Source organism: Lingula anatina, chromosome 1 (assembly GCF_051362555.1).
Source record: "Lingula anatina isolate TDL-2025a chromosome 1, LinAna3.0, whole genome shotgun sequence".
Lineage (NCBI taxonomy): Eukaryota > Metazoa > Brachiopoda > Lingulata > Lingulida > Lingulidae > Lingula > Lingula anatina.
Genome location: NC_141767.1, coordinates 21049802 through 21062598, shown reverse-complemented (window position 1 = coordinate 21062598; position 12797 = coordinate 21049802). Strand labels below are relative to the sequence as shown.

The window sequence follows — 12797 nt, the reverse complement described above, 5'->3', positions numbered from 1 at the left end:
CGCTTAGCTAAAGTTATTCACACGCTGACACCTCTCCGCACTGTGTCGCAGCGTAAACAAACTCATACTGAAGCCTCCGCTGCAGGTTGATGTTTGTTGATTTTTTCATTAACATCAGACTCCTTCTCTTACGTGCATTTAAAACTAATTCAGACTAGTTTCACACATAAATGGAAAAGTTATTTTTCGTCATTAATGAAGGATAGGGGTAAGCAATTCTATTGTGATTGATAGTCCTTAAGACTCCCCTGTAGAATTGCAAAATTTTGCCTCTACGCTTATAAGGACAATATTTTTCTATCAATGTTTATTTTGATTTACCACAGAAACCCCGGATGAAATTTACATTTTTGCTCCAGGCGCATGCCGTTGATTTTTTGCCCAATATCTGGGATTACATCCAATTGTAGTAAACAAAAGAGGGTAGAGCTGTAATTCAGATCAAAACACTTCCTGAATGAACTTTTTGAGAATTTCCTGTTTATAGATGCAAGCAAACTTTATTTTTGTTTCAGCGGTAGATTTTATTCTCTTATTTGAAATTTGAATTTCACTTTGTTGGTAAAACTATTAGGCCCTTCTTGCCAGAGCAGAAAATAAACCGAACATGTCAAGTTTATTTTAATCGAACAGATTTTAATTGTAATTTCTCCGCAAAAATGTTTTTGTCTAAAAATGATTCAGAAGTTTTGTTTTCTTTTTTTGTCTTCTCTTCCTGACATATTTATCTAAATGGCATACACCATGTAGGGCTTAAAGAACTAAGAGGAGACATGTGGTTTTCCATTAGACCAAGTGTCACTTTCCCAGTTAATTGACATCTGAGATCATCCTAATAGTACATTATGAAAACGTGAATGTTCCGGCCGCACGAAAAGGTCAATCAAGAAAACCAACAGAAAGCATGAAATATGCAGTGCTGTCAAGTCAAGGAAGTGGACTGCTAGCCTTGACACTAGGACCAACAAAGATCCATTTTTAACATTAAGAAATTCACTGTATATATTGGGCTGGTTTTCCTTATTAATACAGTTTAATGCCTGTAGACCGTCATCTTGGACGAGAGGAGGCTTTGCTTTACTTGCTCGATCACTTATTTCTCGGACGCAAGTGCCAGTGATGTACTCTGCCCATACTTGACGAATCGTTGCGATTGGAGTCATTGGCAGTGGCCAATGTTTATCAAAGAGTGCGTTTCAATTTAACCGAAACCCATCAGGAAACCAAAACGTGACTGACCATTATATGTTATAACATTCATTTAGATGAAAACGATTTTGTTCCTGAGAATTAAGCCATAGGTCAAGGACATGGTCATGAGTTCATTTTAAACAATTATAGGTTTTTTCCTTTTCAATTTGAATAAAGACTTCAGACCTTATACTGGTAGTTTCGAGCTCGATGTTACAAACTGCTTTCCTTCCAATTATCATTTTTCATAAGGTAAACCATCTTGTTCAGTTAGGCCTACAACTCTCATAGCTTCCACATAGCTCCACAGTCGAAACTTGAAAAAACGCAAAAATTTTTAACTTTTTTACAGAATCCAACATGACCGCCAATTTGTAAGATAAAATATAAAAGCAAATAAAGATTATTTTCATAACTATCTAAATCCGTATTTCAGTGTTACCCTATCCAAGATGCACACGTGGGTGACAATATCTATATGCTTTTCCATTTTAGTGATGTTATTTTGGAAAAATGCGTTTATAAAGCGGTTCTTCCGTCCTCCGAGGCGTGTTGTGGTTTTTGCCAAAACTGTGTCTTCTCTAGCACAACCACGTGCTCGTAATCCACTCAGTATAGTGCTTGCTGTTATATTTAGTGCGTGAACAGCAGAAACACGAAACACAGTACACATAAAGCGAAGTGAAGATTATTGCATTGAATTAAAGTAATAGCTTGTTACATCTGTCTGTTTTAATTTTTCATCTTATTCAAGACGCCATAATGTGCAAAAGACGAAGACGTGTTTCCTACAAAAAAAGTTATAACAGTTCATTACACCTTTTCAATTAAACGACACCGAGTACATGTTACAGTTATGAAAATCGATATATTACTTAAATTTTTATAATAACACGAAGAGCTTTTAAGTATATACACACACCACACCACACAACAGGAATGATATCCAATGGCGAATCCAGAGAGAAAGGGGGACAAAGCGGGCACGTGCCCGTCTCTCGCCTTTGGGGGTTACCCCTTCTTTTCCTATTCCCATAACAGTATAAATAGCGAAATGAGATAAAACCCGAGCATACTAAGGTAAATAAAAAGTGTACTGTTTAATAATTTGCAGAAAAGCATTATGAAATAAAAATATATTAAACAAACTTTTGTTAAAGGTGCAATAGTGCTTTAATAAAGCTTTTAATAATAGTCTAGTGGGATTTCCACAAAAGATGAATAGTAGGGGCATTTTGGGGTAAAAGTTGGGAACCAGGCTTATTGGCATAATTTTGGGATGCTGAATCTGATTTACCCGGTTCCCAAGCGAAATTTTGCGTTTTTAACGGTCTAATTTGCAAAAAAACAAAATGGCCGCCAGATTTCCTATTTTCTGCAATATCTCTGGGACTAGACAGGTGAACATGACAAATGAAGTGTCTTTACCTATATTTTCAGGGTCGAGGAACATTATTAAGATGTTTCTGTTAGAATTAGATTTACGTAATTTTCCTAAATATGCAAATTAAGATCGCCATTACTGAAAAACTGTTTTACTTCTGTATCTCTGTAACTAGGCAAGCAAACATGACAAATGAAGTGTCTACACCTATGTTCTCAGGGTCAGGGAATGTGATAAATCCGATGTCTTGTCTTATGGGTAGCACTGACTATGTGAATCGTGTCCGAGTAGCATCTTTTATTGTTTCTTCCCTGTATCTGTCAAACACAAGTCAATCTCCTGATAGTTTGAACCTGCCTTCAGAACTGCTTTTACGTTAACTAGGCAAGTAAACATGACATATGAAGTGCCCACACCCATGTTTTCAGCGTTAGGGAAAGTGATTAAGACAGTTTCACTATAATCAAATCAGCAATGAGTGCTACACTGTCACACTGTAGCAATTATTCGAATCTGAATTTAATTTTACAGTTAAATACTGCGCTGCCATTGGGATGTAAACATATTGGATCACACAACTGCCCCTTTTACCTAGATTTAAAAAAGATTACCTTATTAATGCAATGGAGGGATTTGCTGAACCAAGTAATTCATGTGATGCAATGTACAGACTTCACATTTAAAATGAAATTTTTTCAGACATATTTTCTTTGAATTTTCCCCATATATTATTAATGGATGAAAAAACACTTGTTATCGTGTTCGATATGGCTTTAATAAATCAACCCGTGTGAATACATCATCAAAAATTTAATTTAAATAATAATTTAATATTCAAATCAGCGTTATAAACAGCGCATGGATAATTTTATAGCTGATAACGAGGTATTACATTCTTATGAACTAGATATTATCAAGAATATCAGTTGGTAAGGATTTTCTCTCACACAAAAGAATCATCAATACAAATGTGAAAAATGGAAACTGATAACAACGCGTGCAGCCTCTTCTAGCTGCAACCAGAGCCCTCATTCCATGCAGAGAGGTTTCTGAGAGTATGATCCAATATTGTGTTACACGCATTAGTCAGAGCTTGCTTAAGCTTGTGCCGATTTGTAGGGTGGACCGTGCCACCGTGGACGGGTAAGCTCTTGATTCTGCTAGCGATTTATGCCCACAGGTTTTCTATAGAATTCATGTCAGGGGAATTTCGTCGGCCAAGGCAACTAATTTACCTCTTGGTTTTGCAGAAAAGCAGTTATTGCATGGGCATGGTGTGGTCGGGCATTGTCATCTTGCAGGATGAAGTTGTCCTGGAAGTATCTTCTTGCAAATTGCAAGCAAGTATTCTCTAAAATGTCCCTGTATTTTATCTGGTTGAGGTTTCCGTCAATTGCCACCAATAGTGTTTTGGCTCCAGAGTGGAAACCGGCCAGTACACAGATACTGCCACGGCCACAAGTCACTGTAGTTTGACACAATCCTCATCTGGAAACCTACTGACTCTGATTCAGCCATCGCGGTGGTGGAACTCAAGCCCTGCCTCATCTGTAAAAATCTACATTAACCCATTGCTGTGCCTGGAACCGCAATTGGCGTCTAGCCCACCATGTTGCTCTGTTCATAGAGTTAACCAGCTAAAAGTAACCTTGCATTCACTAGAGTTCTAGAAACATGCTTTTAAATGGTAATTTGCCACTCATTTTGTACAGCAAGAGTTGTCTTTGTCCAGTTGTTGCAACATAACCGCAGAAGCAAGCGGTCTTCCCTTCTGGTGGTGACTTTAGGACATCCTGGCCGTGATCTCTGTGTTAATGCACCAGTCTGGGCGTGTATCTGTAAGACGTTAGAAACTGCTCCCTGGGACACATTCAGCTGTCTGGCAATAGCAGTTTGCTTCTGTCCATTCTGGCATAATGCAACAATAGTGTGGCAAGTTGCTGCCGTTAGTTCACATACCGTAAGGTCAGCTAAGAGTCTGCAAAATATAGAGACATATAGAAATATAGAGACTTATTCTGCAGAACTGCTGCCCTTTTATACGCATTCTGTAACCAGCCAAAGAGGACTGCTCAGAGAAACTGCCACATATTACGTAAGGCAGGCCCTGACCCCCCCCCCCCCCTTCGAATTCTGGTCCCCCCTTGAAATTATAATTTTGACTAGCTGAATCATAGTTGTAAACCATACCAAATGTCACCGTTCACCCTCTTAAATACCAAAATTTTGTGTGGCCCTTCAACAGGCCCCTAACCCGTTGCCAAGGGGGGGGGGGGGGGGGGGGGGGGGGGGGAGGGCTTTGCATCCGCGGACTCCCCCTTCAAATAATCCTGGATCCGCCTCTGCTCACCTTGCCTTATAATTGATTGGCAAGCACTTACAATTTCACTGGGAAAGCCTGACAATGCAGTGACCTTTGGTAGTTTGGCTGACACGTATGTAAGAGCAGTTCTGAAGGCAGGTTCTAACTATCAGCAGATTGACTTGTGTTTGACAGATACAGGGAAGAAACAATAAAAGATGCTACTCGGACACGATTCACATAGTCAGTGCTACCCATCAGACAAGAAATCTGATTTATCACATTCCCTGACCCTGAGAACATAGGTGTAGACACTTCATTTGTCATGTTTGCTTGCCTAGCTACAGAGATACAGAAGTAAAACGGTTTTTCAGTAATGGCGATCCTAATTTGAATATTTAGGAAAATTGCGTAAATCTAATTCCAACAGAAACATCTTAATAATGTTCCTCGACCCTGAAAATATAGGTAAAGACACTTCATTTGTCATATTTGCCTGTCTAGTTCCAGAGGTATTGCAGAAAATAGGAAATCTGGCGGCCATTTTGTTTTTTTGCAAATTAGACCGTTAAAAACGCAAAATTTCGCTTGGGAACCGGGTAAATCGGATTCAGCATCCCAAAATTATGCTAATAAGCCTGGTTCCCAACTTTTACCCCAAAATGCCCCTTGCCTCTTATGCAGAGCCTTTTTTCAAAAATCTCACTAGACTATAAAGCTGCGTGAAGTTTCTTTTTCAGCGGAATTGATTTTAATTGTTTTCCGATTTAAGAAGATCACATATCGCCTGCAGCTTGTCTAAAACCAAGTTCTGAAAGACTTTAAATGATATAATAGTAATATGGGATCAGTAAATTATATATAATTGTACAAAGCATTCATATGCAAGTAACTGTATTCACTGTAAGTGTAATAGACGAAAATGACATTAGAATGTATAAATATATGTAGCATATGGCAGCTGGAAAAGTTACAATTTCATCCATTTCAGTTGCTCAGTCTGGATGTGCATATTTTCAATGAAAAAATGGATTTGTACTTTTGTTAAGCATCCTTACCTATTGTTTTTTGGTCTTACTTCAGTCCTGTTTTAATTGTATAGGGCTGATATAAAAAAACACATTTGCAACATTTATAGATTTAAAACAACACCTATAGTACATTGCAGATCATCATCACCGAGTGTCAGGCCTGGTGTAGGCATCGACTATCACGGTCCTCCAGTTATTTTCAGCTCCTTGTTGTACAGTTGACTTGGGACAAATGCATTAAGATTATCAATGTATGACGTTTTTTGTCTTCCTCTACTACTTCCTTCAATTTTCCCCACAGAGTACAAGTGTTTCTATTCTGTCTATACTGATGGTATGGCCTAGAGACTTCATGTCTTTTTTTCATTGTTTTCATCAGTGAGTATTGTATTCCTGTGAGTTGTAACATTTCTTCATTGGCCTTTCTTACTGTCCAGGATATTCTTAACAATACATGTAATCAACACATTTTGGTGTCTTCCAGTTTCTTCTTATTTTTGTTGGAGATATCCCAGCATTCACAAACATACAAGAGGACTGGCCACACGTTGGATTTCAATGCTATCATTTTTGTGTTGATGGAGATGTGCATTGCAGAAAAAAAGGTTTTATTACCTTAACCAGGCGAATCCACCAATTATCTAATTATTTTGTTTAGAATACGTTAAAATATGTCCATGTGGTTTCGAAGTGGATAGTTGGGTTTGTTTGTCACACAACACAATTTTCTTTTAGAAAACAAAGCTTTTATTTTAGATTAACTGAATTTCAGCACAATATGTAACATATTTAAAATGTTTAATCATTATATCAATGGATTTTTACATAATCTGTACATTATTCAATACAGCAATGCTGGTTTACTTCATAATAATTATCATATATGTAGACAATTTCATAAATCGTGCTTGGTTACAGTTGTTAGTTGTATTTTGCCTTGTGCACAGTCAGTTGAATATTTAGTAAATCACCAGCACAGCTGAAGTTTCTGGACTTCTGACTTCAGACTCCTGGCCATTGTACGGGTTACATTTGAAGCTCAGTCACTTCTATAGGAATTCAAAGTATCCACATGTACACGTACTTAATTCCTTGCCCAAAATATGAAACTTATCTTTTAAGTAGTTTTAACATGTTGGCTTGAACATGCTATGCTGCTTTTTACTTACCAATTTTGTCTGGTTTAACTCCACAGACAAGCTGAGAAAAATTTCATATCTTTATAAAAAAGAAATAACTAAACTATCAAATATATGCCACACTTACTGACCCCACTTTCAAAAAGGCAGACATCTCAGATAGTTGAAACCAATAAAGCTTTGAGAAGATCGCTTGTACAGAAAGCAGCAAAAGCCTGATTATCTATTGCTGTGACACCCAGAAAAAAATTGTCTTTTCACAAAAATTATGCTTTTCCTTGCCTGGCAACAAATTTGATATGTATCAAACCTTGATAGAAGTAGAACAGTGCCTGTAATCAAGAATGCATTGTCATGGTAACATGACAATATACATATATAAATATATAGCCCAGTGACAAGCAAAAATGGGTAATGATAATGGAGTTATTTCTATTCATCCCTTGTTCTTAGGTTCAGGAAGTAGATATACCATTTAAATTAACATGCAATAATGTCTTGCCTTGTGATTAAATGCATTGCCTCAAGCATTTTAAAACATGACATTTTTATATCAATTTGAAATTTAGACAAATGATGTGTGATCATAACTCCAGAAACCAGAAAAGTTTCACAAACGGATTTCTTTCCACTGATTTATGCAATGTCAATAACACACAAAATGATAGAGTTGTCATTCAGAATATTGGCCATTCTGTAATAAGGCATTGGTAGGGTTTACAGCAAGAATTGGCCTGCAGCTTTTGTGACCCATTTTTTTTTTTTACTAATCATGAAATTTTGAACAACTTTGAGGTTCATAATTATCTGCAGTTCATTCTGAATATAACATTCCTTTGTATACATGGGTTGTAACTCTCCCTGTCTCTGTTCCTGCAGATGTAAATCCATGTTAACTCAAAATTCATAATTTCATCTTTGTGGATTGGATTATTTCAGCATTTCAGTCAGTTCAACATTATGCCTGTACAGAGAATAATATGCAATGATAATAATGATAATAATAATAATAAATATGCTGTATAAAATCATATTGCTGTAGATGCTCTAATGGATTGCCCATTACTCTGTCTCTCTGGAGTTCCCATATCCACTTCATTGTAAAGTGTACTTCCATAAAACCTCTCCTGTTCTGTTCTTTGGCGGTTAAATTCCTCCTCCAGAGCCTAGAAATAAGGAATAATTAAAGCATTTAGAAATAGAGCCTAGAAATAAGGAATAATTAAAGCATTTAGAAATATAAGCATTCAGAAACGTTTCATAGCCAAGAGATGCAATTATTTCTCAATTATGGTATTTGTCTTACAATTATGCAAAAAAATCAATGCAGCAAAACAATACATGAAATTCTATTACAACAATGGGCCACAAATGATTAACTGGATAATTTTAATAAATCAGCATCAAATGCTGGAGGCTTATTTCTTTTCATTTGTGTGACAAGACAAGGAGATGACGAGAAAAGACATGTGTAGAAATAACCACTGTAGCAAGTTACAGATATGAGAGCTTTCAAATATGAAAATGTAATATGCTGCAAGAATTTTCATTCATAATTGACTGAAAGATTACTGATCTTAAATACAAAGGACTGTAAAGATGGTGAGATGAAAAGACAAGCATGCCGACTATTGTTAAGAACACTTCACTTCTGTTTATATGGGGATGGGGCTATCAAAATGTTTCATAAAGGGCCCCTTTTCCAGGTACTACTCAAATTCTAATGTGTGTGTGTGTGTGTGTGTGTGTGTGTGTGTGTGTGCATGCGCATGTGTGCAGTAGGGGGTGGTGGACAAAGCAATCTCTATGTTAATTATTCATTATTTATATATGAAATATCAAATATGGAATTACGATACTATTTCACTGGAGATGAGTGAGAATTTTTTCAGGTGCTTTGCTGATATGTGCTTCTAACAGTAAGTAATGTAGTCCCTCAAGTTAAGTGTTGTAGCTATATAATTTGAATTTGCCACATCTAGCAAAGAGGTGCTCCATAAAACAAAATGTTCATATTTGAAAAGGTGCTTGCAATCAGCACAACTGAACCACACCTGGTGCCTGAATACAAAAAGCAATAAACTGCTGTACAGCTAAAAATCAAATTAGTGTCTATATGAGACGGGTATGGGGAGATACATTCAGAGAGAACAGACAAGAGTAGTTCTTGAATTAAAGAAAAAAAAACTTGGTGACTTTAAAAGTAAATTGTACCAGAAAAGAGAGAAAAAAAATTCCCATTTAAATTCACTTGACTTATTGCAGAAAAAGTCCCATTTACAGGTGCACTAAAATGAAATGAAATTTTATCCTGGGATGACCGCAATTCAATAATCTGCAAACCATGCAGTGTCTTTACATGTAAGTTCGTCATTTGTAGTAAAAAATAGTAAAAAGAAATGAAAAAGGGCTTTACTCACTCTAATAATAATATAAACAGCTGGTGCAAAGACAATATATATAAGCCAAGTACCAACCTCACCACATCATGGCTAATGCACTCTGACAAACAATATCAAGACAACCAATCAAACAGGAGCTAACATAAAAGATTTCTCAGCCAATCAATTAAATCATACAATGTTCAAATCCTGTGAGCACTCGGCATGGGAATAAAAAATAGCCAATTAAATGTCATGCTGTTGATGACCGTTGATGCTTCTCTCTCTTAGTGTGCTGGTGCTGTGGCTGCTGGTTACTATGGAGACGATGATGGTGTTTTGGATGCTGGTGGGGATGGTGGGATGATGAGGATGAGAATATTTTCATAATTTGTACCATTTTCATAACTGTATTTATGTGTGTGTGAACTTGTGAAATTACACCTCATAATGCATTAAATAGGCAAGTCTATCTCATATTCCATCTGTTATTAACAAAATGTTTAATAATAAATGATAAAACAAGGCAGCAAAGCTGTCAAATGTACAGACAAAAAACAGGAAATAACTATGCACAAAATAGGCTACTGTCAATTCTGATGCAAAATTTTAATGATTGAATTTGACAAACTGCAATGATATGAGTTTATTTCCATTTTTGAAACTTTATTACACAATACACGATAACAAGTTTACCATCATTTTTACATAATCAACTAATAATGTTGTAAAGATGCAGGAAATGCCAAACAAACACTTTTACGTATCTTATTAATTAAATAATGAAACTGTTAACATGCCTAAGAAATGAATCTGAGGAAATGTGAAAAAACGGCATTTCTTTGAAATAATGGCCCAATTAAGCTGATTTTTGAACTCAACCTGCGTTTTAGCAGGAATGACCATTCCTGTGAGTTTCATGACAATTGGCCCATCTGTTTTTCTTATATTGTGTTTACAGTGTTGCATATATGCTGAAAAATGAAAAAACAGCATAACTACTAAAACAGTGGCCCGATCATGCTGATTTTCGAACTTGACCTGCGTTTTCATAAGACTGATTACTCCTGTGAGTTTCATGACAACAGGCCTAACGGTTTTCCTTAAAATGTGTTTACAGGGTTGCATATATGCTGAAAAAAGTGAAAAAACAGCATAACTTCCCTTAAAATGGCCCGATCATGCTGATTTTCAAACTTGACCTGCGTTTTATGAATATTCATCAGCTCTGTAAACATACAGCCAAAAAGTAAAACTGCCTTCCACTTATCATGTTTACAATGAAAGTGCACGGCGCCAGCGCCGGCGACAGTGATGGCGGCGACGGCAGATACAGGTGATGGCAATATGTACAGACACATCTGTACATATTTACTGTACTGTTTGAGAACAGTAAGTGACATTGTTTTTCTTAAATGGTCATCATGGGAGCAGTGCCCAAAATAGTTTTTTTTTTTCAAATTTTGATGCAATATTACATTATGTTTAACAGCATAATGACCATCAATTTTAATAATAAAATATTAGTATCATGGATATTCAGAAAATGTGACTAGCAAAGGTCTTCAGGCCCATATGGAACTTCAAAGTCACAACTTGAAAATGCCAAAATGTAAACAAGACAGCACTGTTCTGAAATGTTTTTTTTTTCCATTTTTAACAATTTTTTAAACATAAAACAAAATTAACAGGTTATTGCCATCTTTATATGATCAACTAAGAAAATTGATGAGATGGGAAAAATATAAATACAACAGTGTTAAATGTCCAATTTCCTCCATTCTGAGATTCTAAACATAGTGAATGATTGCATCTGACAAACTGCAATGATATGAGTTTATTTCCATTTTTGAAACTTTATTACACAATACATGATAACAAGTTTACCATCAGTTTTACATAATCAACTAATAATGTTGTAAAGATACAGGAAATGTCAACCAAACACTTTAACATGTCTTATTAGTTAAATAATGAGACTGTTAACATGCCTAAGAATTGAATCTGAGGAAATGTGAAACAAGACAGCACTGTTCTGACATGGGTTTATTTCCATTTTTAACACTTTTTTTAACATAAAACAAAATAAACAGTTTACTGCAATTTTTATATGATCAACTAAGAAAATTGATGAGATGGGGAAAATATCAATAGAATAGTGTTAAATGTCTAATTTCCTCCATTCTGAGATTCTGAACATAGTGAATGATTAAATCTGACAAACTGCAATGATATGAGTTTATTTCCATTTTTGACACTTTATTACACAATACACGATAACAAGTTTACCATCATTTTTACATAATCAACTAACAATGTTGTAAAGATGCAGGAAATGTCAAACAAACACTTTTACGTATCTTATTAGTTCAATAATGAGACTGTTAACATGCCTAAGAGTTGAATCTGAGGAAATGTGAAAAAACAGCATAACTTCTAAAATAATGCCCCGATTATGCTGATTTTCGAACTCAACCTCCATTTTAGTAAGATTGACCACTACTGTGAGTTTCATGACAACAGGCCTAGGGGTTTTCCTTAAAATGTGTTTACAGGGTTGCATATATGCTGAAAAAAGTGAAAAAACAGCATAACTTCCCTTAAAATGGCCCGATCATGCTGATTTTCGAACTTGACCTGCGTTTTATGAATATTCATCAGCTCTGTAAATATTAAGCCAAAAAGTGAAACTGCCTTCCACTTATCGTGTTTACAAGGAAAGTGCACGGCGCCGGCGACGGCATCGGCATCGCCATCGGCGACGACAGACGCAGGTGATGGCAATATGTACAGACACATCTGTGTCTGTACATAAAAATTACCAAGTACATGTGCAAAAACATATGCAAAATCATAGCAGCATGTTTTTCTCCACAAAATACCCTGTTAGTCCCATTATAAATTACTAATGACAGGATTTATTTAAAAAACATTTTCCTTCATTCCATATTTATGTTAAGTTATATGTATTATTATTAGTATTAACAGTATTATTAATCATTATCATTATTTCAGTATCCTTATTCTATTGTACCTCTCTTTTCTTTTGGAAACTACAACTCCGAAGTTCTTAATTACCTGTTTCCTTGGTCTCAGATTATTCTTCCACTCTTTCAGCTCACTTTGATACTGTTCCTCCAACTCTTTAATCTTCTGTGTCTCATGTTCCATTAGCATCTTGCGTTTTTCAGCCTGAAGAAAAACGAGGGTTAAATTTCCCCCAAAGGACAATCTATAAAAACTGATAATTGTTTGGAAAGAACCTATTCACATGAACTATGTGTTATAGAAGTGAAAAAAAACTGTATCACTTGCACCTAAATTAACTAATACCACAGAGAGAGTATTTTATTTTATTTTATTTTGCTA

At 35.8% G+C, this 12797-nt stretch overlaps 1 protein-coding gene across 4 annotated transcripts in view; it reads right to left on the bottom strand.

The window, feature by feature from the left end:
• Positions 1 to 6687: 6687 nt before the first annotated feature.
• The window catches only part of LOC106168769 (serine/threonine-protein kinase 10), a 33595-nt gene continuing 27485 nt past the window's right edge, over positions 6688 to 12797 (bottom strand). For all 4 annotated transcript variants that reach the window (XM_013547941.3, XM_013547943.3, XM_013547942.3 and 1 more), the window contains 2 exons: positions 12507 to 12620; positions 6688 to 8213 (listed from right to left, as the gene is read on the bottom strand). In XM_013547941.3, coding sequence (XP_013403395.2) covers positions 8076 to 8213; positions 12507 to 12620 — 252 coding nt within the window. In that variant the 3' untranslated portion in view covers positions 6688 to 8075. The remainder of the gene's footprint in view (positions 8214 to 12506; positions 12621 to 12797) is intronic.